Genomic DNA, 24,049 nt, shown 5'->3' with positions numbered 1-24,049 from the left:
GTAGTTAGTGATGATCTCTCAGGAAAATTGACGAAAAGTTCGTGAGAACCTTCGATCTACAATCTCGTACTTTCTGAACAATTTCCGAACACGTGAGACTGTTTTTTACGAGGTAATCACTGCAATAGGCTACTGGGAGTTCTGTGTTTGTTGGGTACCAGAAATTTTAACGGAGATTTATAAAATTATTCGAATGGGCTCTGCCTTAGACTTTTCCAGCACGACACAGAAGGGATGGCAACACTGGCATGGATGTGTAAAGACACATTATAAAGTGCTCCTAATATTTAGTTTAAATTTAAGTGATACTGTTTACGTGAGTGAAGTGATACAAGAATAACGAATTCGGTAAGTACTCTTACATTTAACTAGATACATTTTGTTAAATAATATCGCTGACTTTACTATCTGTTGCAAAAATCATAAATTGATTGACACGTAAACATCAAATACCTGAATAGGAGTACGATCATAAGATATAAACAAACATCATGAGCTCCTGCATTGAGTGTTCCAAACCTGTTCTGAGACAAGACGTTACCTCCAAAATTCAGTGCATTGAGTGTCTAAACTGGACCCACCTAAAATGTTCGCAGTTAAAAGAAAGTGACGTGGAATATATGAAACAATCAAATTTGCCTTGGAAGTGTAAAGGTTGCATAAAAGCTAGGCGTAATACCAATTCAGAACAGAATGAAGTGCTTCCATCTATCGAAGACATTTATAAACTGTTAAAAGAACTAAAAGATGATATCTCCGTGATTAAGAAAAACAACACCGACCTTGAGCGTGAACTTGGAAAGTCTCTTGACCTGGCGCATCAGAAACTGGATGAAAATGCAGACATCATCAGAAAACAATCAGAAAGCATTTCTGCGTGCCTTGCTACAATTGAACGGCTGAAGGAAGAAAACATCGCTCTCAAAAAGCAGCTACTAGACACTGAGATGAGATTAGATGAGCTCGACCAGTATGGAAGACGAAACACGCTAGAAATACAGGGTGTACCAGAAAAAACGAACGAAGATACATATGAAGTTGTAAAACAGTTGGGCCGTGCTTTAGACATAAACATTGAAAGAGAAATGATAGATGTATGCCATAGAGTAAAGAAAGCTCCTCACCAAACATCAGGAACAATAATGGTTAAGTTTGTTCGGAGAGAGGTTAAAGAAAATTTCCTCCAGAAACGTAAAGTAAAGAGGAATCTCAATTGTACCCACTTAGGATATAACCATAATGAACCCATCTATGTCAATCAAAGTCTAACTCTAAACCGCAGAAAGGTATTTGGAAAAGCCAGGAAAATTAAAAGCGAAAAGAATTATGCCTTCCTGTGGGTAGATAGTACAGGTAGCATAAAGTTGCGTAAAAGAGAGGGAGATAAAGATGTTTTTATATTACGTAGCCTAGAAGATGTTGATAAATTGACGTAATTTTCAGCAAAAACAGGTAGTAAGAATTGTAGGAAGGGTTAAATAAATGCTTGAAACAAGTTCTATAATTGAAGATATAAATACTCAACAAAATATCGAAACTAATGTATGCGAAACTGTTACTTTATTTAATAATGTGTTTAAAGATAAAATTGGTATCAACATCTTAAATCTTAATATTAGAAGTGTTCGTAAAAATTGGGATGAGCTTTTAATTTTATTACAAAATTTAGAATTTAATTTACATGTATTAGTTCTCTCCGAAACATGGCATAATCAATATGAAATAAATTTAAAAAATTATCATTGTTTCTTCACAAAACGATCTCTAAATAAAGCAGATGGTGTAATGGTATTCATAAATAATAATATTAGTATTGAGAATATTACAGAATTAGAACTAAATGATGCTTCTGGTCTAAGTTTAAATATTTCATATGGCAAAGAAAACTATAATTTAATGTGTATTTATAGAACGCCAAGTGGTAATGAAGGAGAATTCTTACGATCCTTCGAAAATGAACTTAAAAATGTCAAAACAAATGGGTTGGTTATTGGAGACATAAATTTTGACATATTAAGTAATAGGTACGACGAAAATGTAGACAACTACTTAAACATACTTTATAAAAACGGGTATATTTCATGTATAAATAATTATACAAGAGTAACTGAAACAACTAAAACATGTATAGATCATATCTTTTTAAGGCAAAAATATAATCAAAATGTCACTGCAGCAATATTGCATACGGCAATTACAGATCATTATATTACTAGTGTTAACTTAAATATGGAAATTGCCGATAAATCAATAACAAACAAACCTAGAACTATTATAGATTACCAAAGACTAAAAAATGAAATACAGAAGTGTAGTTGGGTGAATGTGTATCAAAGTTTGGATGTAAATTTAGCTACTTCAGCTTTCATTTCGACATTACAAAAATGTATTAAAACTTCACAAATAGTAATTGAAAAAACTATCCCAAAATATCGTAGGTTAAAGCCATGGATAACTGATGAATTGATATTACATATACGACAAAGAGACAAATTAAGCAAACTTGTAATAAAAAATAAAGATAATTTAGAAATAAAAGAACACTATAAAAAATATAGAAATAAGGTAACTCAACTGATAAAAATGGTAAAAAATGAGTACTATAAAAAGCAGATTGTTAATTGTGAAAACAATACAGGTAAATTATGGAATGTAATATCAAACATTATTGACAAAAAAGAAAACAAAAGCATGGATATTAAAGTAATACAAACGGCTACGGGTAACATTAACTTTCAGCAATATCCTAAACTAGTAGTTGACACATTCAACAAATATTTCTGCAATATAGGTGAAAGGTTAGTAAAAAATGTAAATTTAACCAAAATAAATGAAAACCTAGGAAACAAAGCTAAAAACAGTATGTTTTTTACGCCTATTACTGAACAAGAAATCTCATTTTATATAAACCAACTAAAAGCAAAATCGGCTCCAGGACTAGATGAAATAACTGCTAAAATATTGAAAACTGTAAAAGAAGAAATAACTAAACCACTGTTGCATATATATAATATGAGTTTAGAAACAGGTATTTTCCCTAATCAATTTAAACTAGCACTCGTGAAACCAGTATATAAAAAAGGGTCAAGAAAGGATCTCAATAACTACAGACCAATATCGTTACTTAGTAATTGTGCTAAAATATTAGAAAAATGTATTAAAAAGAGATTAGTTTCCTTTCTTGAAACTAATAACTTACTTGCATTAAATCAGTTTGGTTTCAGAAAAAAGAGAAGTACATCTGATGCAATTTATAAACTAACGGAAATAATAACAAATTACATGGATCATAATGAAAAAGTAATAACAATATTTTTAGATTTAACCAAAGCATTCGATACAATATCTCATAATATATTGTTAACTAAGCTAGAACATTATGGAGTAAGAGGTGTAGTACTCTCGTGGTTTACTAGTTATTTAAGTAATAGATTGCAAGCTGTTAAAATTGGAAATGTTATGAGTGACTTAACACAGGTTAGCTATGGAGTGCCACAAGGATCAGTATTAGGTCCAATTTTATTTATAATTTATATAAATGATTTGTACAATATAGGCATTGATGGCTATATTCAATCTTTTGCAGACGACACCACTATAACAATAACAGGGAAAAAGTGGGAAGAAACTTATAAAAAAGCGGAAATAACAGTAAAGAAAGTAAAACAATGGCTTGAACAAAATTCCTTGGTACTAAACTTAACGAAAACCAATTATATTGCTTTCTCACCAACAATAACCGGACAGCCACAAAATTTTGTCTTAAAATATCATAACTGTATTAATACTTTAGACTGCAACTGTAATACAATAAATAAAGTAACTGAACAAAATTATTTAGGAGTGAAAATTGATAAACATTTAAAATGGACATCGCATATTCAATATGTAGCCAAGACATTAAGAAAATTGCTGTATAAATTTGTACAATTAAGAGGGTGTTTAGAATTAAAAGTTTTACGTATGGTATATTATGCACTAACACAAAATATATTACAGTATGGTATCTTAAGTTGGGGATCTGCCTATGAGACGCATATAAGACCTTTAAAAGTTCAGCAAAATAATATTATAAGAATATGTTTAAATAAAAACAAAGAAGACAGTCTAGAAAACCTGTATAGAGAATTTTCAGTCTTAACTGTTGAAAAATTATATATAAGAGCAGTCCTACTCTATGTAAAAAAACATGAAAATGAATGGAATAAAATTTCTCATGGGTATGGAACAAGAAAAGTAACTCAAAAAGATCTTGAAACAATAAAAGTAAATAAGAGTATATCACAAAATCAAACGTATTATTTGGCTCCGAAACTTTATAATAATACTCCAAAAGAAATTAGGGAAGAAGGAAAAATGCATAGATTAAAAATACTAATAACTAATTGGTTAAAGGAAATAAAGAATGATGACTTAAGTGCGTTAACGTTTTAAATTAACGTATTAAATTCATGTATTAAATTAGTAAATAATCGACTAAAGTCACTTGAAATATGCTTATCTACAACTACTGGGTGGTATATTTTTTATTTATTTTTTTAAAAAAAAGGAAAAATAGAGAAGGGGAAGGGAAAAGAAAAAATGGAGAGAAGGAAAAAAAGAGAAAAAAGAAGAAAAAATGATAAAATTTCACTTATATATACTTTATGAAGATGGTTTCTCACTCACAAGCGAAAGCTTCTGTGAAGAGCCATCTATCATAATCATATTATGTCATTAGGATGTATTATGTATGTGTCTTCTTGTTGAAAGATAATGTAAAATTAATAATAAATTAAATGATAGTTAATTAAAATTGTAGTAAAAAAGTAACAGCTATAAAAATGAATTATAATAAATACTGATTAATATTAAAGAAACCCTGCCAAGGACTGGAACCTCAAGGAGGTCCGGAGGTTACCAGTCGTAGTGCTAATAAATAAAAGAAAAAATAAAATAATTTTATAGTTGTGGTGTGTGTATTAGAAGTGTTGCCACCAATTTATATATATGTATGTATCTGTCTGTCTTTATGTATTTCATAGTATGTGTTTTAATGTGTGTGTGTGTGTTTTTTTTTTTTGGCCTCGTGGAATACCGGAGGCCATCCGGCTATATAGGCTGGTATGTAAACTAAGTTTTTTTTTGTATAGGCCTGATAATAAGTCTCTGGAGTACCGGAGAATTTCTGGCCTAAAAACAGATATACTATTTGTGTGTGCAGTGTGTGTGTCCACTATGTCTGTATTGTTACTTGTATAAATAAATAAATAAATAAATAAATAAATAAATAAATAAATAAATATATATATATATATATATATATATATATATATATATATATATATATATATATATATAAACACAGTAGTGACTGGCGACGAATGTGATGGTGAACACTGGCACAAAACAACAGTCAGTGGCATGGAGTCATACTGTTTCTTCGAACAAGCCGAGGAAAGCCAATGAACTTTGTCAGCGAAGAAGATTATGGCCACCGTGTTTCGGAATGCTAAGGTAATCTTGCTTATCGAATTCATGGAACGTGGTACAACAATCAATTTGCTTATGAAGGTTACTGTAACACTTTAAAGGAACTGAGAAGAGGCATCCAGAACAATGTCGCGGTCTACTGACATCTGGAGTTGTGTTCTTCCATAACAACGCTTGTCGTCACAGTGCTCGACGAACACAAGACATTTTGCGCCAATTGAAATGGGACGTGCTTGATCATTCCCGTGCTTGATGTCTGCTTCTGATTTTCATATGTTCACTCAATGGAGAAGTAGCGTAGGACACAGCACTTAGCTGACGATGAGAATCTTCAAAATGATATGACAGGTTGATTGAATTCCGAGGCACCCGAGTTATGCAAAAGAGATTTGTAAGTTCGTGAACGCTCTTAAAGTATCTATTCGAGTTTTTTATTTACAGGTAAACGAGGTTAATTTCCGAATTACTCTCGTAATTTGAAGTTTTAAAATTTTAAATATTCTTATAAAAATTTCACGATGGTCTTGCAAATTTCTAAACGAAGCCAGTTACTTTAATAGAGCTTCCTCGTGGCTAAGCGGTTTGCGTCTTTGGCGTGGGAGAACCGGGTTCGATTTCCGTTGGGAGCTGATGTGGTTCGGATTCTATCTTAAGCTGTCGGTCTATTCTCATATAGCTTTGTTGCTGAAAGGGACGCTAAACTCAAAATTAAATTTGTCATCTACTCCTATGTGGAACTCTTTGTACCTGGTTCCATCAAATATTGCTATCCTACCACTGACCAGGAAAATACAGCAAAAAATTTTAGCCCATGAAGTGAGCTGGTAGCTGCTGAAGAAATATTCCCAAAGACAGGAAAGACGAACTGCTTTTTGTTGTCGCGGAGTTGGAAAAAGTTCAATATAATTTCAGTTAACATATTTTTAGGAGTTATCTAATTATCTAAATACCAGATAATTTTAAAAATAATTGTATTAGTTCCAGTTGTTCATTGACACATATTTTTCGTGTTAACTGGCAAGATTAACTATATTATCAAATGTACTGGCTAAGTGTTCAACGTTCTTATTTTTTATGGAAATGGTACCAGATTTGATTTTCAGTAGAAGTATATGTGATTCAAATTCCACATTAAATTTAAGTCAGTGTCTCGTATAGCTTGGTATTCTGCCACGACTGGCACGTCAGTTGCCGTAAATTGAGAAGCTTCTTTGTATCATTATCCTTAACTAGCCTCGTCGATTTCACGTAGATATTACCCATTTTAATACCGCCTATGAATAACCTTCGTCCCTCCCTTCACGATGCCTTTTGTCACGTGTTTAATACAATATTTCAAACAGCTTTTCTTCCTCTTTTCAGTTTACATCGAATATTGTTCTTTCGTTCCCTATTACTTCACAAGTTAGTAATTTTCGATACTGTTTCTTCATTCTTCATATCCACATTTGGAAATCTGTTCGTCGGTTTTGCAAGTCTCTGGTGGTGAAAAGAGAATATTAATCTTTAACTAAAAGTGTTGTCAAATGTATTAACACCAATTCTTATCAATTATATTTCAGGAGAGGCAGCTGATGGAGCAAGAATACCAAGCACAGAAACGTCGTCTGGCTGAGGACTGGCAGCGCCTAGAGAAACAGCAACAAGAAACTCTGGCTGCTCTCAAGGCTCGAGAGTTAGAACTGCAAAAAAGAAAAGAGATTCTGGAATGGGAGCGGGATGAAGAAGCAGCTCAGGTATCGTAGAACAAATATCGTTTATAAAGCATTAATAACGGAACAGAACATGTATTTCAGAAACAAGAAGAGAAACTTGAAGGGCACACTATTTCTTTCGGTATTTTGCCAGACAAGTAAGAAAAAAGTATACGATAACTTGAACATCATCTTTTGTAATGAGGTGATTTTGATGGAGAATCAACAATATCCACATAAGTTTCCAGAAACTGATAAAACAACAAGTAATGATGGTACACTATCCTTAGGTCACCTGTACGCTAAATGGTTCATAGTTAGTATGAGACAGAAAAGAAAACATACGTGTAATTGGAAAGCGTCCAGTCGTCCACCGTATTGGAATGCAGACTCACATAATCACTTAATTATATTGTCAGGTTAAAAGTGAAGAGTTGATTGGCTGAAGATAAAGGTAACGTGAGGGTTGGTCCCGCGAGAACACATATAGAGAAGGAATATTAAATAGAGAGAGAGTAATTTGGAGATGCACAATAAGGCAAAATATTTTTTCTTTATAGAAGTACTGAGAAGAGAAAAGAACAACGGTCTATAGTTTAGTTTTATCCTACTCCCGCAACAAGGTTTAGCACATATATTCAGTCAAATATATCGTACGTATGTATGTATAATTGCGTTTTCTCTATTTGCTGGTAACATTCGTTTTTTGTCTGAGCTTCAGATTCCTTTGATTTATAGACAAATTGAAAAATATAAAATATTAACTAATAAAAATACTATGAAATATTACAAATAGTCATGGCAGTAATGAGAGATGATATAAAATGAAAGGTTTATCGAAATTTTTTTTTTAAAAATGAGAAGATACGAGTAGGTGATTTGGGGCAGAAAGAGTTACGAATTGATAAACACACCGCTTATTGGTGGTTATTAGGTTAGAGTTTGTGAAAAATATAAGAAGAATTGTGATTTGAATAGATTTCAAGATCTAGGATAAGAAGTTATTAAGATACAACCACAATTTCTCTCAAACCCTTGCAAAATCTTAAAAAACTATAAATAACAATGTATGGAAACGGAATATAGGGAGGTGGGACATTATAAATAGTTATAAGTCAGGTGGATGGCTCGCGGATAGGGTGTAATGCGTATTTCTGTTTCTTTCTGACATATATGGAAAAGTTTGAGGAGAGGGTTTTGAAGATACTTGCAAGCACATACAGTATATTTGTTACAACATTAATTTAGCAATTTGCTGTATGAGTTTTACATAATAACATGTATCTGTTCTATTACTTACAGATTCCGTCTATTGAATTTCGTTTTAATATGTGTTCAGTATATTTTCGGCAACTGAGTACAAATTTTAACGAAATCAAAAGGTTGACCTGTTAGTACAAGAACTTGTACCGGTAATTTTAAACATCAGTTACCTGCGCCCAACAAAATTGCTTGTTTTTATTCAGTTGTATTTACGCGATATTAGTTTAAAACCATTTAATTTTAATTATTTTACTAAAATTAATTGCTTCTTTTGTTTGAACTATTTAATTTTGATGATTTGATTTAAATGTATTTCTTTTATTTATTTATTTATTTATTTATTTATTTATTTAATCTATTTATTTTTATTTTCTGTTGATAATTTATTTTTGTTATGCAATTCTGTTTGTTTAGATTGAAAAAGAAACTAAGAACATTGAAGCGTTGAAACAAGAATATGAAACTAAGAGAAAGGAGTATGAAATATGCGCAAAAATCATTTCAGAGGTGAATAGAAGCTATGTAAACAAACAGCGAGGGGCAGGCGAAAATGGAAAACATTGTGTGAGCAGTAAACGCATCCTACAGGTAGAGTTTATTCCTTTTGCCATTGATTAATTGCTATTTGGGAAAAAGGTATATTTTTCGGTAATGTTAGTAATTAACCCTCGGACTTGCATTACTGATACTTGTTCTAGACTAACAAAGCCGTATGTGTCTTTAATACTTTTCTAGCAATCATTGGAAAAATCCTAGTAGTAGACAAGTTCATTCAATAGGATCTGTGTATACATTGTCTAATATTTGTACTTTTCAGTAATTTCTATAAATTTGCGTAATTGCGAGCTTTCAAATTCAATACTAGTATAGTTTATGAAGAATAATTAAAAGAAAAAATTACGGGCAGAATATAAGGAAAAAATAAGGAATAGAGTCGTTAATAGTAACGGAATCGATTTTCCGGTGAAAAAAATACCGAGCGCGGAATCGAAATGTTTCTGATGAAATTGGTCTCGAACTCGGTATAGAAGCTCAACTTCCCAATGTACCGTATACGCTTGCGTAATGTCCGCACTTTATTTTTAATACTAAAATCGCGGTGTCAAAATGCAGGTGCGGAAATTACGCGGGTCGTTTAAAAAACGCGCAATTTTCAGTCACATTTTTTTTTTTTTTTTTTTTTTTAAGTAAATTTCATTTTGAACTTCCTACATAATGTCGGTAAATAATTAAATGAAAAGCAAATGAAGACTATTAATTGAAAAAAAATTATCGCATTTGAAATCAATAGACAAATTGTTAAATCCGTGTGGTGTTCGTTTACTGAATTATGCTTCACCAACTAGCAGGAGATGGAAAGAACAGTGACTGACTTCTTTTCGTCTAAGGACAAGACGTGGTATCGACGTGGAATCGAAGAACTGTCAGGAAGGTGGCTGCAGACAGCCCAGCAATAAATGTAGATATGCTGTTTACTAGAATATTGCATGACTTATGACAACTTTGTATTATTCTTTTTTCTTGTAGATCTTCTGAAAAACACTTCCGTTGCAGCTTTCCCACTACGATTCTCTACATCCCGCGAATATTTCTCATACGACAGACATGCGTCGCCAAGTGAGACGTCATGATCTAATATAATTACGACCTAGACTGGGTGATGAATATTGATTTTGGGCCTTGTGTATTATGGGTCTGTCTCGGTTGTTCGTGTCTTGTGTTTCAATTTTTTTCTTTTTAAGATTGTTTTTTGAAAACTCTGCGCCTCTCTTCTTTGCGAGTTAGTGTCCATTTATATTTTATTTTTTGGACATTAGTCGCGGTCACAATTGGGTATCTACAGAATACTTTTCTTCTTTTCGAACTTCATTTCTCTGTATTGGAATTATGTACGACTAGGTATCGAACGACAAACCCTTTCGGAGAAGGGTAATTGGATACGCCCATTAGTGCTATAGATCAATGGCCCATACCTACCAGTTATACCTACTGGTGGAGGGAATTCCCTTAGCAAGTAGGAATCTACCGACCTCTCTAGTGTTGGCGCCGGGAGCCTTTAAAGCCAGGCTTTCATTCCCTTATGGTGTCAGGGAAGTCTTGGCACCGCAAGATAATGAATCTCACGGTATGACCATAATCCAGCAGGCCAGCTCCCGACCTGAGAAACCGTGGAAACCAGGGAGACGCTAAATCTCAACCGTACCTATCTCAGATTACGGCTGAGGTATCATATCAATTACTAGAACCAATGACTTCTGTCCTCTCACTTGGGAGTGGGATGAACCTCTCTCTTACTGCAAAATGTTTTCATACTTGGCTTACATTAAAGACAGAAAGATGGTACCAGCAAAGAATTGAATGTATTGTTCCCCAGCTGGAAAGGAACAGTTGGTCAGTAGGATATAGCGATGTTCTAGCGATTGATAACGTAGGGAGTTCGTGCGAGAATATTTACCTGCAGCAGTCGCGTAGTTGATAAGCCTACGTATCAACCAGATGCTCTAAATTCTATCTCCGGTGGAAGCGGGATATATTATCGTGTTCTATCCTCGTCCAAATGCGATTCCGGAATTCACCTACCCTCTGTCAAACTGGTACCTGGGGAACCATGGAAGGTGAAGGCGTTCAGAGCGTGCTGCTGAGCTTGTCACTTTTTCTACTTAGACGTATCCTGAGATCTTGAGATATACGCTGAGATCATGCAAGGTTCTTTTCTTTGTTTCATTGACCTATCCTGAAGGGGCGTATCTTTACCATATATTATCATTATTGATTATAGTGTTAGTTTCGTGCTTTGTAATTTAATTATTTAATTTCAGATTCTGGAAGATACCTGGCCAGAATTACAAAATCTGAGGCAGAAAGCAAATAATCATCAAGGTGAATTAGAATCTCCTGGACAGGATGCGTTTCAGTCTGTAAATGAAAAAATAAAATCTCTTTGGCCAGACATTCTGGACGAAGAAAACACCGGAAGAACTATAGAAGCCATAAGAAAATACGTAGCTGGAGAAGTAAGTATGCACTGTTAAGATATTAATAAGTTATTTGAAGAACTATCTTTTAAACTTATAAAAGCCGTAAAATTTTCCTCTTAATCTTAATTGTATTTGGAATGTGTTAAACAGTTGTATATAGTTTTAATTTTCACTACTTTTAGTGGCGGCATTTTCAAGGTATGGAAAAAGGTAGTGGCGTTAGGGTAAACGGAGCCGTGTGTAACATGTGCATACAGGCATCATGGTGATTTTGATTTGCTCTTTGCATGTAAATATCTAAATCTATTGTACCTTTTCGTTTGTAGTTGTAACGATGGTGTTAATGATGATGTTTCTTCAGTGATGTTTCTTAAACTTCTGCCAATGGATGTTGGAAATAATTTTGATCCCTGTGATTAAGTGGGATTGGTATCGTATGTCTTACCATTCTATGAACAAGAAAGACTACTTAATACTTTTATCAACATCTTTTAGGCATTTTGAAAGAGGTCGTATTTCAACATTGTTTTATTTATTTCTACGAATATGTTGTGTTTACTGCTACTTATATATTCCAATTCGTCATACTTAACGTAAATATTTTAGCATAAGTTTAGTTGTCTTTCATTTTTCTTCTCATGATTTTTCCAGTATTTTTTCGTTATTTTATTCTGGTCTTACTAGCTAATGTAGTTTCCATTTCCCGTCACACTCACATTTTCAAAATCGAGTCATTTTTCATTGGTTTTATGTATTGCCCTCATTCTGTGCTCGAAATGTTGAATGAGTCTTTTTTCTTAATTCTTCAATTAAAAAAATAACGTTATTTCTGTTCGTAGACGTTTCTGTTGTCGTATCTTTATTTTTCGTTTACACTTCTAATATTCACAAGTAACTCTAACTAGATACTGAAAAACGAAAAAAGTAAGTATTTCTAATTTATCGCCTTCAATTTCTGCAGTTGATATGTATTACTTAAACCTAATCATCATTGATTGTGTTTTTCTTTTAACGTTTATTTTCATCCCGTATTGTCTGCAGCTTTTTCTCACGCTTTCTACTATAGCTTTAATTTTCGATTCAGTTTCTGCAGAAGAGTGCAAACTGTATTTATTTATTTATTTATTTATTTGCCTGTTGTGCATACAAATGAGACCATTCTCGAGTACAAATGAGAGCATCCTCGAGTACGCATACAGTTGTCAAAATAATAAAATAATTATACAGAGCGCGGCAGCTATTTGAGAACAAAATAACTTCCGCGCAAAAAAGGAGCTGAGACTGAAGATAGAGCATTTAATGCCCATTGAACGTTACGTACACGTGAAGACAGACTCAATACAGGATATCATTCAATGAGATGCCATCTGCCGCAATAACAGCCTCTAAACGGTGTCGAAACCGTCGGCAGACATGAATGAGGTGGGTCCTCGGAATGCTTGTCATGGCATCCACAATGGCTGCCCTGAGATCCGCAACGGTGTTGTATGGATGCCAATTGGAGGCCCTCTAAACCATGCCCCAGACTTAAAATTCCAGAGGGTTGACATCAGGGAAGCTGGGGGCAACATATTTGGGGTGACGTAGTCGTGAAAATTCATGGCCAACCATTCTTGGGTTGAATGGGCCGTATGGGCGAGAGCAGAGTTCTGCTGAAAAATATATGGCCTGCCACGTGCTACAGCAGTAATCCAGGGCTGCACAACCGTCTTCAATACATCGGTGTAAGCAACGGCGTTGACTCTGGCACCTTGTTTAAAAAAATATATATAAAGGCATCACCTCGCCCTCACTGTTCAGGACCCCCAGAACCATCACAGGGGCAGGAAACTTGGTGTGCATGACGGTTGGAACGGGTGTTTGGGCGTGTTGGACGGATGTTTTACACAGCCACCAATCATTTCTGCGGTTTGCCTCCTGGTCCTGGACGAAGATTTTCTTACCCGAGAAGAACTAGAGCATTTGTGGCTGCTCTGGATGTTTCAGCTTGTTCAAAAGGAGAATGGCGCGGGTCACTTTATTCTCCCTGGTTTTCGCGGACATGAAGTAGCCTCTCCGCATCACGTACGACTTGTAACGGAGGTCTTCATGCACCACACGTCGAATGGTGGACTCGTGAATCTGCTTCTCCCTTGCGAGTGCCCTCATGGACTTCCCTAGGTCCGCTTCAACAACAGCTTGGACGGAAGCGATGAATTCAGGCGTCGTGATCCTGTCCGAGCACTGACAACGTCGTTTTCTGTGGGAAACTGTGTTCACATCACCACTGATGGCCTCCAGTTCTCTCCGAACTTTGAAGACGAATGACCGGGCGACTTTCAGAAAGGCAGCGATGTTGGAATCGGCATGCCCTGCAGCCAAGGAAACGATGACTGCATGCCTCTTCATTTCATGGGTTAGGCTAGGGTTTGCATGTTTACCTGCAACAAAAAGGGATGTGTTACAATGACATGCTGGATACTGTGTCACTTATACTATGTTTTCTCAGATAGCTGCCGCACCCTGTATATATATGCTATAAAAAACTTACAAATAGAATAATACATACATAATCATGACTTTTATATGCTTACACATTCATAACATAATTAACAAAAGACATTTATACATTGTCTAAAAAACTCATTTACTGAGTAGCAGTGTTGGGCAAAATCAATTGAAATCAATTGCAATTGATCAATCAATTGAAAGTAATTGCTCTGAAAATCAATTGCAATTGATTTCAATTGCAATTGATTTCAATTTGTAATTGACAACACAGGCCTACAGAAAAAAAATTTTTTCTTGGTGCCTAAAATTTTAGAGCTGATTTTAACTATGTGTGGGGCGCTGAATCCAATAATGTAAGCAGTTTTTTTCTATCAGCTCTACTTTGGTAGATACAGGCTACTGTACCAGTAGTGTTATTTACGTTACAATGTATGTGGAAGAAATATTACAATCCAAAATAAATATGGAAATTATAAATGATGTAACCACTATTTCTGCATGCTTCTTGCAATAGTATACAAAATAAGCAAAAGAAATACAAATATTCTCGTAATAACAAGTTTGAATATGATCTTATAAACTCTGCAACTCAAATAAATCCTACTGTGCTCTATAGAGATTTCTATTTGGAAGAACGGCGCTCTTTTCTCATTAGTGCTGCTATCCGTCGGTACTAAACGGAAACTAGTCATATAGTAGTTCCAGGAACGTCCACTAGATTGCATTGGTATTCTACTTGGCTAGTGGATCGTAGTTGTTGTCTTGCAGGTGGAGTGACATGTTGGAACATGTGAGTTTTGTTCTGAAATCACAACTTGTATCGCGTATACTAAGGCTTTATATTTAACATCCGTGTTAGTGGCCTGAACATAAAATGAGTTCAAGTCGAAGAAGTTGTGTTAACCATCATGATGTGTTTTGCTACATATGTGGTGAGTACACATTTAAAGACAATAGAAAACATATCAGTGACTTTGTAAAAAAAGCATATCATGCATATTTTGGTGTACGCCTAGGGGACCAAGATAAAACGTGGGCTCCACATATTGTGTGTAAAATGTGTACTGAACACTTGCGACAGTGGACAACTGGAAAAAGAAAAAGTCTTAAGTTTGGTGTTCCAATGGTTTGGAGGGAACCCACAAACCATGTTGATGACTGTTATTTCTGCCTGGTAAATGTTACGGGTATGAATAGAAATAACCGGAACAAGTGGACATATCCTGATCTGCCTTCAGCAAGACGTCCAGTTGTTCATTCCGATGAAATACCAATCCCAACGTTTCACCACTTGCCAGAGCTTTGTGAGACTGAAAACGAACGTAGTGAACATTCTTGTGACATGGATGATGGAAGTGACAGTGATTATGAGGGAATGTCAACAATTCCTCAACAGTTTAATCAAGATGAGCTAAATGATCTAGTTAGGGACCTTAATCTTTCAAAAGAATCGTCTGAATTACTTGCTTCCAGATTGAAGGAGAAAAACGTACTAGAACAAGGAACTAAAATCACATTCTACCGAACAAGGGAAAAGGAGTTTTTACCATTTTTCACTGAAGACACAAATCTCGTATTCTGTCACGATGTTAGAGGTCTCCTAGAACACATGGGTCTTCCAGAATACAATCCAGATGATTGGCGCCTGTTTATTGATAGCTCCAAGCGAAGTTTAAAATGCGTCCTTCTACACAATGGCAATAAATATGGCTCAATTCCAATCGCTCATTCAACACGACTGAAAGAAGAATATGAAGCAATTGCTTTGGTTATGGAAAAAATTAAATATCAGGACCATCAGTGGGTGATTTGTGTGGATTTAAAGATGGTGAACTTTCTTCTTGGACAGCAAAGTGGCTACACAAAATATCCTTGTTTTCTATGTCTGTGGGATAGCAGAGACAAAGCAAACCATTGGTCAAAAAAAGAGTGGCCGCAGAGAGACGACATGGTTGTTGGTAAGAAAAATATTATTAACATGCCTATTGTTGAGTGTGACAAAATCATTTTGCCACCTCTACATCTCAAGCTCGGTTTGATGAAGCAGTTTGTAAAGGCGCTAAATAAGGACGGGCCGTGCTTTGCTTACATGGGAAACAAGCTACCTCAGATCAGCACAGAAAAATTAAAAGCTGGAATATTTGATGGTCCCCAAATAAGACAACTCATGAAAGATCCGGCTTTCGTGGAGTCCATGAATGAGACTGAACGTAGAGCTTGGACCTCATTTGTAGAAGTTATCAAGAATTTCCTTGGCAATAATAAAGCTGATAACTATGTTGAGCTAGTGAACCAGATGCTTAATGCATTCCAAAAACTTGGATGTAATATGAGTATCAAAATTCATTACCTGCACAGCCATTTGGACCGTTTCCCAGACAACGTAGGCAGTCTGAGTGAAGAACAAGGTGAAAGATTTCACCAAGATATTAAAACAATGGAGGACCGCTACCAAGGAAGATGGGATGCCCATATGATGGCAGATTACTGCTGGAACCTAAAAAGAAACTGTGCAAAGAAACATTCAAGGATGTCACGAAAACGAAGCTTCCGAAGTGTTGAATAGATCGTTTTGAACAAATTATTTGATTTTTTATTCATAAAAACTATTATAAAATGTAGTTACAGAGTTATTATGTACTTGATGTTTGTGTTTATATGGTTTTCATTATTTTCAAAGTGTTCCAAATAACAGATTTAAATGTCATAGTTTTCTTTTCACTTACAGTAAAACAGCACCTATGCAATTTTCAACGTTGTAGCAGGTCAGTCTTGCAATTCCTATATCTCAAAAACTAAAGCTGTTAGGGGAAAACTAACGCCATATTTGGATTCAGCGTCCCAATTCTACTTCAAATCAGCTAAGAAACACCCGGCACCAAAACCACTGTAAACCAGTGCAATTAATTCAATTGCAATTGAATTCAATCATAAAATTTGCAATTAAATTTTCGTCAATTGTTAATTGGTCACCAGGCAATTGAAACTTTTAATTGTTAATTGTCAATTGCAAAGAGTGCAATTGAAACATTTAATTGTTAATTGCAATTGACAATTGAAACTTGTAATTGTTAATTGTAATTGTTAATTGCAATTGAAATCAGCAATTAAAACTGAAGATGTGTGTGTATTGTGTTGTGCACTTGTTACTGTTTTACATATTTCAAATAAGGTACTTATAAGAAATGCTGGATACCTACCATCCTTCCCCCCCCCCCCCACCATGGGAAGAAAGCCGAGAAACTAAGTATTTTTTAAAATATATTATGTTTATGGTTCTATCCTCCTCGAAAGAACTCTATATGCCCGTCATGCATACAATAGGAATGGGCACCAACGAGTTCGAGCGAGTTTTCTTTAAAACTCGACTCGACTCGAAGCAGACATCTTTGAGCTCGACTTGAGATATCGGCTCGAAAAATTTCCCCCAACTCGACTCGAATTCGGATCGAGTTTCCAGTCGAGTCGAGCCAATTCGAGTTAAATTCTTTGTGTTACTATCTTCAAGTATCATACATAGACAATATAATTATCAATGATACTACTACTACTACTATAATTAATTATCATTATAACACCGTGTACCTGTATAAACATGGAATATAGGCGGTTTGTATCGGAATACTAAAAATTATTTGACTGTCGATCTCGGTCGTCAAGAAATCTTCAGGAGGCAAGGACATCGGTCACGAGGTTCTTGGTTTGAGTTCAGGAGGAGCAAGTATTCGGGCTCGAGCCAAAAATTATTAAAAGTTATGGGACTCCAGCCAAATATGTTCAAAACTGCTCGACCCGGGTTTAGGGTTGTCAACAGCTCAAGCGGCTCGCTCACAGCTTATTCACTTATCGAGCCGAACCGAGAAGTGAGCCGAGCCAACAGCTCATCCAACCGAGCCAGCTCGAGCCGATGCTCACACGAGCCGAGCCGAACCGAGCTGATTGCTTACCCCAACCGAGCCGGTTCGAGCCATCGGCTCAGTTAAGCTGACTCGAACCCAGCCTATGGACTCGTTTCAACGGAGCCGGTTCAAGCCATTGGCTCAATTGAGCCCAGTCGATGGGTAATCCCAACCAAGCCAGTTCAAGCTGTACGCTCAGTTGAACCGATCCGAGTCGGTTGACATCACTATTCCGGTTGGGCTTCTACTTTGGCTAAAAAATTGGACCGTGCAGTTCTCAGCCTTGATGGTAAGAATTACAAAAAATGATATGAAATCTTTAGTTTTACGTCCCACGATTATGCCGGTTAGGCTAAAGGAGACGGTGATGATAGGAAATGAATGAAATGAAGAAAGTGGGAGGAAACGGGAGAACCCCGAGAAAATCCACGAGCACGGTGTTTGTCCACCACAAAGTACAAACTGCGCGAGCTGGGATCGAACCAGGGACCTCAAGCACCGGAGGTGAACGCTCTACCACTGACCCACCGCGCCAACTGGTAAGAACTACAGTATATACTTATAGGCCTATTGGTGCTCACGACGTCATTAACTTGTTCCGCCACCAACGAATTTCAAGGTACTTTGTTTTGCATCTTTTGTGCGTGTTTTGTGTCGCTTTATGCGCCTATTCCCACATTTTGTGCATCACCGGAAGTGGGTCAAAATGGGCCTACAAATATGGCGGAACAAGTTATTGCTCTTCCGCCACCAATGAATTTCGAGATCGTTTCCTTCACATCGTTTTGTGCCGTTTTGTGCGTCTACTTCCGTTTTGTACGTCGTGGGATGTGGGTTAAAATGAGTCCCCAAGGTGGGACGAAAACGATCAAGAGTTCCGCCACTATTAAATCTCGAGGTCGTTAATTTCACATCGCGTACCCTTTTGTACGTCTATTTCGAAGTTTTGTGCGTCACTGGAAGATGGTCAAAATGGGCCTCGAAGGTGGGACGAAAATGACCCACTGCTCCGCCACTACCGAATTTCGAGGTCCTTCCTTTCGTATCGACTACTGAATTTTCGTGTTGTTTCGTGCCCCCATTTCCACGTTTCGTGCGTCACCAGAAGTAGGTCAAAATGGGCTTCCAAGATAGGACGAAAATGACCCACTGTTCCGCCACTATCGAATTTCGAGTTCGTTAATTTCATATCGCGTACCCTTTTGTGCGCCTATTTCGACGTTTTGTGCGTCACTGGAAGACGGTCAAAATGGGTCTCGAATGTGGGATGAAAATAACCAAGAGTTCCGCCACTACTGAATTTTGATATCCTTCCTTTTGCATCGACTAGTGGATTTTCGTGCCGTTTCGTGCCCTTATTTCCACGTTTTATGCATCGCCTGAAGTGGGTCAAAATGGGCTTCCAAGATGGGACGAAAATGACCAAGAGTTCCGCTACTATCGAATTTCGAGGTCGTTAATTTCACATCGTATACCCTTTTGTGCGCGTATTTCGACGTTTTGTGCGTCACTGGAAGACGGTCAAAATGGGCCTCGAAGGTGGGACGAAAATGACCCACTGCTCCGCCACTATACCTACCGAATTTCGTGGTCCTTCCTTTCGCGTCGACTAGTGAATGTTTCGTGCCCTTATTTTCACGTTTTGCGCGTTACCAGAAGTGTGTGAAAATGGACCTCCAAAGTGTGACCAAAATGACCCATTGTTCCGACACTGTCGAATTTCTAGGTCGTTTCCTTCGCATCGTTTAGTGATTATTTTTTAAAAAGTTTTCTGTGCCTACTTCCTCGTCTTGTGCGTCACCGGAAGTGAGTTGAACGGGCCTTTAAAGTGGGAGTTAAATGGCTCACTATTCCGCCACTATCGAATTTCGGGGTTGGTTCTTTCGCATCATTTAGTGTGTATTTTGTACCGTTCTGTTCGCCTACTTCCACGTTTTGAGCATCACCAGAAATGCGTCAAAATGGTCCATCAATGTGTGAGAAAATAGAGCCATTGTTCCGCCACTATCGAATTTGGGGGGTCGTTTCTTTCGCATCGTACAGTGCCTGCTTTGTACCGTTTTGTGCTCCTATTTCCACTTTAGTGCTTCTATTTCCACTTTAGTGCGACAACAAAAATGGGTCAAAATGGCCTACAAGTATAGCGGAATAACTTAATGCTGTTCCGTCACCATCAAATGAGGTCGTTTCCTTCACATTTTTTATACATGATTTATGTCGCTTTGTGCATCAGTGGGAGAGGGTCAAAATGGACCTTGAAAGTGGAATGAATATGTCTTTCTCTGCCATATTTGTAGGTCGCCTTTGACCCACTTTCGTTGGCCTACAAAACGTGAAAGTATGCGCAGAAACGGTATAAATATGCACTAAACAATGCGAAAAAAGCGACCTTGAAATTCGATACTGGTTGGAGAGTGGATCAGTTTTCTTCCTACATTGAATGCCCATTTTGACCCACTACCATTGAATCACAAAACGTGGAAATAGGCTTACAAAACGGTAGAAAACACGCACAAGACGATGTGAAGGAAACGACCTCGAAATCGTTCCTGACGGAACAGCATTAACTTGTTCCGCCATATTTGTGTTTTCATTGGGAAGGCCGATGGGGGCTGAATTTGAACGTAAACACTATCGGGGGTGTCACTATAGGTCTGAGCAACCCCGATAAATATGGATTCGACACAAATTCTAGTACTTTTACATGTCCCGGTGAACGCCCCCTCAGACCCCCTTGGTTCGTATTGTGAAAAAATCTCCTCTGGCCCCCACCAACCCCCAACTAATACCGCGAAAACTATGAATGTGACACTAACATCTGCCATTTTCTACTACTTTTTACATATGCCGGTAAAAGTCCCTATAATCCTCTGGTTCCAATTTTGAAAAAAAAAAAAAAAAAAACAATGCCTCTGGCCCGCAGCCGATGGGGGCTGTATTTGGAAGTCAACGCCTGTGGAAGTATCACCATTCATCTCAGCGACAGCGAAAACTATGGATTTGACACTAATATCGGTCACTTTCCATTATTTTTACATGTCTCGCAATTCCCCACCCCCGGTGACTCCCGGCCCGCATACAATGGTGGCTAAATTTGAAAATCATCGCTAATGAAAGTATCACCATTGATCTTAGCCACCGCGAAAACTACGGATTTGACATCGGTCATTATGGATTATTTTTACATGTCTCGTGATTCCCGTTATAATGCCCCCGTTTCTTATCTGATGGGGGCTAAATGTGAAAGTAAACGCGGTCTTGAGTTTCACCAATGAGCTCAGCTACCCCGAAAACTATGAATTTGACATTAATATCGGTCATTTTCGATTATTTTTTTACATGTCTCGGAATTTCCCTCTCTGGTGACCCAAGGCCCGCATACAACGGTGGATGAATTTGAAAGTCATCGCTAGTGGTAGTGTCACCATTGATATCAGCAACCGCGAAAACTATGGATTTGACACTAATATCGGCATTTTGGATTACTTGTACGTTTCGGCATTCCCCCCTTCCCCCCTCCCCCCGTTGACCCACGGTCCGTAGCCGGATACGGTGAATTTGGAAGTTAATGCGATCGGAGTTTCACCATTGATCTCAGCGTCCGCGAAAACTATGAAATCGACACTGATATCGGTCATTTTCTACTACTTTTACATGTCCCAGTAAACGCCCCCCTGAGACCCCCTGGTTCGAATTTTTTCGAAAAAGCTTTGCCTTGGTGTGGGACCTGGACCAAGGTATCTTTGACCAAAATTTGGTGACTCTCGGTCGACTTGTCTGGTCCCCAGGCCGGTACCGGTAAACGTCCCCTGGAGACCCCCTAGTAAGGAATTTTAAAAAAAGCTCTTCGTCTTGGTCTGGGGCCTAGACCAAGCTACCCGTGACCAAATTTTGAAAAGTTTCGGTCCACTCGTCTCGTCCACAGGTCGCACAAAGATAGATAGATAGACACACGAACAAACTCTATTTTATTTATATTAGAAAGGTGAGATCCGCCGTTATTGTATTAGTGCGGTGCTTGAGCTATTGATCGTAAAAATTCAAACTCCGATGAGTGATAATTTTATAGGCTTGTTTTATTACAAGTTTAAACTCTTTAGTCAGTAGAGAAAAGGGCGTGAATCATAGGTCAGAGTTGATGACAATGGGTTTTGGTGGGTCTGTGGGTTGCAGTGGGTAAGAGTGGTTTATGGTGGGTGGTGGGTCAGAGTGGGTCACGGTGGGTCGTGGGTCACGACGGGTGGTGAGTCAATTGGTCGTGGCTAAAGTTTTCATTGCCCCACGCCCTCTCTGAACTACAGTGTTGAAAATTAATCAGTGAAAATCAATTGCAATTGATCAATCAATTGAAAGTAATTGCTGTGGAAATCAATTGCAATTGAATCAATTGCCAATTAATTTCAATTGCAATTGAATTACAGAATTCAATTGCAATTACTTTCCACTGCAATTACTTTCAATCAATTGATCAATTGCAATTGATTCTCCTTTTTTAATGGCCAACTGCAATTAACAATTAACCATTACTTATTTCAATTGTTAATTGCAATTAACAATTAAATTTACGGATTAATTGTTAATTGTTAATTCAATTGAAATTTGCCCAACACTGCTGAGTAGTAACATTTATCTACTAAGAACTTGTGAACATAGAATATGATTTATTTTGCTTTAGAAAGTCAGGTAACTTATTGAAAATTTTTGTACATTTAATATATACGTTTTTGAATAAACGAGAAATTTGGGAGATAACATGTAAATTAATAACGAATCGAGTATTGTATTATATTTATGGACGTTTAAATGTAATCCTTCTGCCTAAATACTATCTTCCGTATTTAGGCGTTGGAACACTATTTATATATATATATACATATACAGGTTGAAATGATCCAATGCTTGTGTTTATTTATACGTGATTGCTTACCCTCATTTTCAACGTTTCTTGAATATGACGTGATAAATTTGACGATTGACATCTAAAGTAGAGAATACAAAAATATTAAAATGTTAGACATTTATTATCGCTTTCCGGATTCACCTTCACTATTTGAAGAATTATTTTAAATAACAGTTAGTTTAGATTTACTATAGTTGTGCGTTTTAGAATGTAAATATTTTCCTTGGTGTTGTCAGTTACTGGTCTCTAGTTAGGAAACATATGATACATGAAATTTGATTGGAAGCTTAATATTACTGTTATTTACGTAAGATTATAGCTTAAAGGAACATTTGAGAAAATAGTTGTAAAAGAACAGACTGATAATGTTATATTCAATTGGTGTGCTAGGCGTGTCATGAATCCAGTCAGTTAATTGCCTCTGATACAAGTATAATGATAGCTGCGATACAAAGTGCAGTTAGTCCATTTTTAATATTCTGTTACAGAGGTTGAAGTAAAGCTCTTTAGTAGGCGAATGGCTAAATAAAAATACTTACATCTTACAGTTACCTAAATTTGCAGGTCTGAGAATACGAATTCTGCAAGATTGTAACGTAATGTTGGATTAACGCATCTGTATTTCCATCTTGAATTTAGCTCGGAATCATAAGTACTAACTTACTGTTTAACCCCCCTCCCCCCAAAAAATAATGAATTAAAATCTTTCAGTTTAACGTTCCACGATTATGCTCGTTAGGCCAAGGAAGACGGATGATTTAGGCATGAATGATGTTGAAGAATTGGTGGAGTGATAATGTGGGAGGAAACGGGAGTACTCCAAGAAAACTCACGGATACAATGTTGTCCACCATTACTGTTTAACAAATTGTAACATGTTCTAATTATTTTCTTAATCATAACAGGCGTATACTGAGATAGTACTTTAGAAAACGAAAACTGAATACTTTTCTTGGAAGGATTACAATACTAGGGACAGTATGTTTCAGAGAATATCACATAAATTATACTGTATAAATGATGATCTTACTGTTTCCATTATCGCTTAGATATACAGATCAACTGCTACTAATTTATTTTTATTTATTTATTTTATTTTAAATTTAGTCTAACTTAAACATACGAAATGGATTGAAACATAAAACAAACTTAATGTAATTTCGATATTAATAGTGATTTTTTATTTCAGAAAGAAGAGTTGGCTGCTTTAGAAGCGGAATTGAAGTCTAAATTGAAAAGTGTAACAGACCATATGGGGAAAATGGAGAAGATCAACTGTGAACTGTTGGATGTAGGGGAGAAGCACATAGAAGTACAACAGCTGACTTCGTCAAATGTAAGCTATTATATAAA

The 24,049-nt window shown here is 36.5% G+C and overlaps 1 protein-coding gene across 3 annotated transcripts in view; it reads left to right on the top strand.

Moving 5' to 3' along the window:
- Positions 1–24,049, top strand: part of Klp98A (kinesin-like protein 98A) — a 289,085-nt gene that overhangs the window by 198,245 nt on the left and 66,791 nt on the right. For 2 of the 3 annotated variants that reach the window (XM_081730768.1, XM_081730767.1), the window contains exons 15-18: positions 7,035–7,208; positions 8,844–9,017; positions 11,249–11,443; positions 23,886–24,032. In XM_081730768.1, the coding sequence (XP_081586894.1) occupies positions 7,035–7,208; positions 8,844–9,017; positions 11,249–11,443; positions 23,886–24,032 (690 nt within the window). The remainder of the gene's footprint in view (positions 1–7,034; positions 7,209–8,843; positions 9,018–11,248; positions 11,444–23,885; positions 24,033–24,049) is intronic. The other variant, XM_081730769.1, reaches the window with a different exon arrangement.

The sequence above is a fragment of the Thermobia domestica genome, chromosome 11, assembly GCF_964235325.1.
Source record: "Thermobia domestica chromosome 11, izTheDome1.hap1.1, whole genome shotgun sequence".
NCBI lineage: Eukaryota > Metazoa > Arthropoda > Insecta > Zygentoma > Lepismatidae > Thermobia > Thermobia domestica.
The sequence above is the reverse complement of the archived record's forward strand: the minus strand, read 5'-3'. Positions and strand labels throughout refer to the sequence as shown.